General features: G+C 37.9%; 1 protein-coding gene across 1 annotated transcript; it reads right to left on the bottom strand.

Moving 5' to 3' along the window:
• Positions 1 to 2,611: 2,611 nt before the first annotated feature.
• Positions 2,612 to 3,912, bottom strand: LOC107472580 (uncharacterized). Its single transcript, XM_016092094.3, has 2 exons — positions 2,868 to 3,912; positions 2,612 to 2,777 (listed from the first exon to the last, which is right to left on the bottom strand). Exon 1 carries the CDS (start codon positions 3,882 to 3,884, stop codon positions 3,324 to 3,326), a length of 561 nt encoding a protein of 186 aa, XP_015947580.2. The 5' UTR covers positions 3,885 to 3,912; the 3' UTR covers positions 2,612 to 2,777; positions 2,868 to 3,323.
• Positions 3,913 to 4,294: the final 382 nt, after the last annotated feature.

Genomic DNA, 4,294 nt, shown 5'->3' with positions numbered 1-4,294 from the left:
ATTATATCAGCCATGCATGTTGCCATGTCCAAGTAAACTCTTGCTTCAGTTAAAATAAGAACACAAGAAATAATGGGAGGATGAACCCTTACCGCAGACGAGAAGACGGGAGTGCAGTCCTTTGAAGTGGAATGATTGCGATCGACGAGAGAAGCAATAGGTTTCAGGCCTTCGTCAGGAGGGGGCATGGGACTGTGTGAGACACCGCTGGAGGTTCAAATGGAGTCTCGCAAGGGAGAATAAGGATTTGGGCGCCGTTCCTTATATCATCTCAAATTTGGGTTTAGCAATCTGTTAGTGTGAAATTTTGGGTTCCCACTCTTTTGGTCTTTTATAATAATAATAATAATAATAATAATAATAATAACAACAGTAGGATAATAATAAAAACAGCCATGTGTAACAAAGGCGTGTCATTATTAATTCACACCTGCACACCGCCTTAAGTACAAGTATCGGGGAGTGTTAAAGTGTATATAAACATAGGAATGATAATATAGGGGTTTTCTATATCTGAAACAAAAATTAGTTGTCACATATTTTCCAAGATATAATTTCCACATAAAAGTAAATCATAGTGACCTCTATTACTATTAAAAAGGGGATATTATTCTCATATCGAATATATAAAAAATGTCTTCTTATTGGACCAATTAATATAGCATCCCTATCTAATAGACAAAGTTCATACTTGTATTACTGCATAACGATAATTACCATGTTTCATACATAATTAGATAAATAAATTATCTGAAAATTAATATCATAATGTTGACCAAAATATAAATACAAGGACTGTCCAATTCCCCAAATACGAGTCACTTTGAGGTGCCCGTGCTGCTAAGGCAAACCAAAGCTCCATACCTATCGCCGTGCTGCTAAGGCAAACCAAAGCTCCTTACCTATCGATCTATCTATCTATCTATCTATCTTTCTCCTCGTATTCCCCTGCTCTCTCTATGCATGTTTTGTTGTTGTTTTTGTATGTATCATGAATATTTTAGCTTCACCAATTTTGAGTACAAAACAAGCACTTCTATGGGTAAGCAACAACATTTCCTTTGTCCATTTCTATAAGAATTCAAAATTCATTGAAACAGGCAACACCACCAAAGAAGAACTCAAACTTGGTCCACTGGTTATGGCTGTGTTTGCTGAGATCAAAACTTTGTGGATCTGTCTAGAAGAATATCTTGATTCAAATAATTGTGGTTGAAATGTTCCTGTGGAGTTTTTCTTTCAAAATTATAAATTGTTATTTAGGCTAACTCCTGGGTTTTATTGTTAAAATAGAAATATATCTAGAAGCAGTAACAACTTATATATAAAATAACCCAAAATCAACACTAGAATTATTAAACATAAAAAAATTGGCTAAAATGATAACAATGGACAAAGTCTGGGTATTTTAATATATTTATACGAAACCTGACAAGTGTATGTTAGATTTATATTGTCCATATAATATTTGCACAAAGAAAGCCTCAATTGTCGTTAGCAAGTTTAATAAGTATATATCTGATAAGTATTACTAACATACTTATTAGCAATGATTCATCCAAACTTCATCGAATTATTATAGTGCATGTATAGTAAATTAGCTAAGTAGTACAATCTTTAAAACAAGAACTAGATAAAAAATTAAATATGGGAGAGTGCCATGATAAAATAGTTATAAAATTATTTTCTCCTTAATGAATATAGCATAGTATTGTCTCCGCTATCATATGCAACCTGACTCTAAGTCCTTCACCTAAACCAAAGCTTTTCCCTCAAGGATTCAAGTATCTTGTTGCCCACGTAGCCAAGTGCCACGCATTCTTCTCCTCGGGAGACATTCCACTATAGGGATATTCATTCTCTTCGGGTGTTCTATTGAGGTCGTAGGACAGCATCGAACCCTTACGTCCAGCAGAATCTTCGCCCTCAGAGATCTCGGAGGAGACAACATTCTCTCCTTCCAACGAATCTGGAACCACCTCCACCGGGTATTCAGATTCCTTTTGTACATTGTCTCGAGACATTCCTGAGAGGTGCAAGGTAGCCAAACAAGCCCGGATTAGGAGGAACTAGTGTGTGAATTTACTAATCAGTATGGCTTAACATTTAGAGTCAATAACTTCTTTAATCAGACAACATTGGGATTATAATTAGTGAAGCCAAGGGTGACCCCTACTTCAAATACGCTCCAAATTGGGATGGAGAGTCTATGCAATTCAACTAGGCCGAGTCTTTAGAATTAATATAAAAAAGATACAATCTTATATGTACATGAGATAAGGTAGAGTGATGATATATATATATAAGTCTACATTCACGTATGTGTTAATTAAATAATTCTATATAAGATTTTTCAAGCTTATAGTGGATTAGACATAAACAGATCATATAAACAGTACAAAATCCGAGTCTTTCTTACTATCCCATAGTCGCTCAAGGCCGACTGCTATGAGTTTAAATTCCTCCTGTGCTGCATAATCCAGTTCAACGACAAGAGAGTTCTCATAGCGTGACTGCACAAACAAGCATAATTAATGTATAAGTACTGCAGCTATGAAAAAAAGTAAATTTCATTTTCCAAAAGTAAAATATTGAGCAATAAGTAGAATATGAAACCCAAATTGAGCCAGCGCACATCATGCCAAGGCAAAGGATGGTAAAACATGAATATTTACCTTCACCTCGTCAAGTATTTCCTGTGAGCACCACTTTTCCGTACTTGTTATAAACTCAAACCCAAATTTAGCCCGGTACTTTCGGTCCCAATGAAGCATTTCCTAAAATTTTAGAATAACCACATGAATATGGTTTCTTTTGACAAATAAGAAAATGGTTTAAAAAATTAAACTGTGCAGCGGCAAACAAACCTTCATCATTGAACCAGGTGCATAACTAATGGCTCGAAAAAGGTGACTTTGTCCAGAGAACGCATCCAACCATGATTGTATGCGGGACTCTTTGAACCACAATTGCCTTGCAAAGGACGTTGCGTGGTCCAACGAAGAGAACGGAGACGCTTCTATCATCTTCTCTGCGAACCAATGGCTTCTGGTAATGAGAAAGAAGTCTCTGGTCTCCAATTTCCCTGATAATCCACCAAAAATAGAAAGAATGTACAAAGACAATATAAAAATGTGACTATAGGAAGTCTTAAAGGATAGAAAACAGCGTTGTCAAAACCCAGATAAATAAAAGAGCTTTATATGAGACGATGCGTTTTGAAAAATCTAAAATAACTCAATCAAATAAACCTATTGTCGGAGAATATGACTAAAATACAATCTACTGAAATATGAACTACATGCATGATGGAGAATAGCATTTTAGGATTCGGCGGCCTCTTCACAATCTTCAACCCTTTCGATGGTGGACTCTTCTAAATCGCCGTCTCTCGTCAACCGCAGGCCTTCGACATCAAATTCAGGGAGGCTACTCATACAGGACTGTGGATGAAGGTCGACCTCACAATGTTCATAATCTTCGCCCATGTCAAACAAATCTCTTGGCTTCACATGGACCACTACACTCCATCCGTTCTCCACCTCATCCTCCACGTAGAACACAAGACGCGCCTCAGATGCCAAGATATACGGCTCATCGTCTTCTCGATCACCGGTGTGGATAGGATTGGCAAAATTGACACAGGTGTGGCCCAAAACGTCTTGCCGGATGCCTCTGCCCGACGTAGTGTCCGCCCAAAGGCACTTGAACAATACTACAGTGAATTGACCGCTGTAATTTAGCTCGATGATGTCTACTAATCTCCCGTAATACGAGACACCGCCAACAGCAACATTGGCATCCCGTTTACTTGCATAACTTCTAGTATCCGAAGTGACATAGACCCCACTATTCTGTGTTTTCATCCCTTCCTCCCTCGACATGGTCCTGAATTTAAATCCATTGACGTTGTAAGCCTGATAGCGACTGGCCTGAGCACGGGGACCACAGGCGAGCCACTGTAACTCGTTCGAATGATCCGTGCTTCCAAATTGGACCTGACATTGAACCATTAGAGATAAGAAGGCATCAAAGGGTTGTAGGATCCTGAGATATTATAGATTACCTTATGCCTGAACCAGTTCGAAAATTCTCTGTGCACAACAGTATCTATGTGAGACTGCGACCTTGTTTTACCTCGCAGTTTTCTCTTTGTGAAGGCTCTGTACTCACTGTGCATAGACAAAGTTTGTTCAAGTTCATTTCTATCACTACCCAAATTGGCTAACTGTATAATTTTAGAACTTAGGCTGTTGTACTTACTCCAAGAATTTCTCTACAGCACTGCAATTCA

The sequence above is a fragment of the Arachis duranensis genome, unplaced genomic scaffold (genome assembly GCF_000817695.3).
Source record: "Arachis duranensis cultivar V14167 unplaced genomic scaffold, aradu.V14167.gnm2.J7QH unplaced_Scaffold_172706, whole genome shotgun sequence".
Lineage (NCBI taxonomy): Eukaryota > Viridiplantae > Streptophyta > Magnoliopsida > Fabales > Fabaceae > Arachis > Arachis duranensis.
Note: the sequence above shows the minus strand (reverse complement) of the source record. Positions and strands in the feature narration are given on the sequence as shown.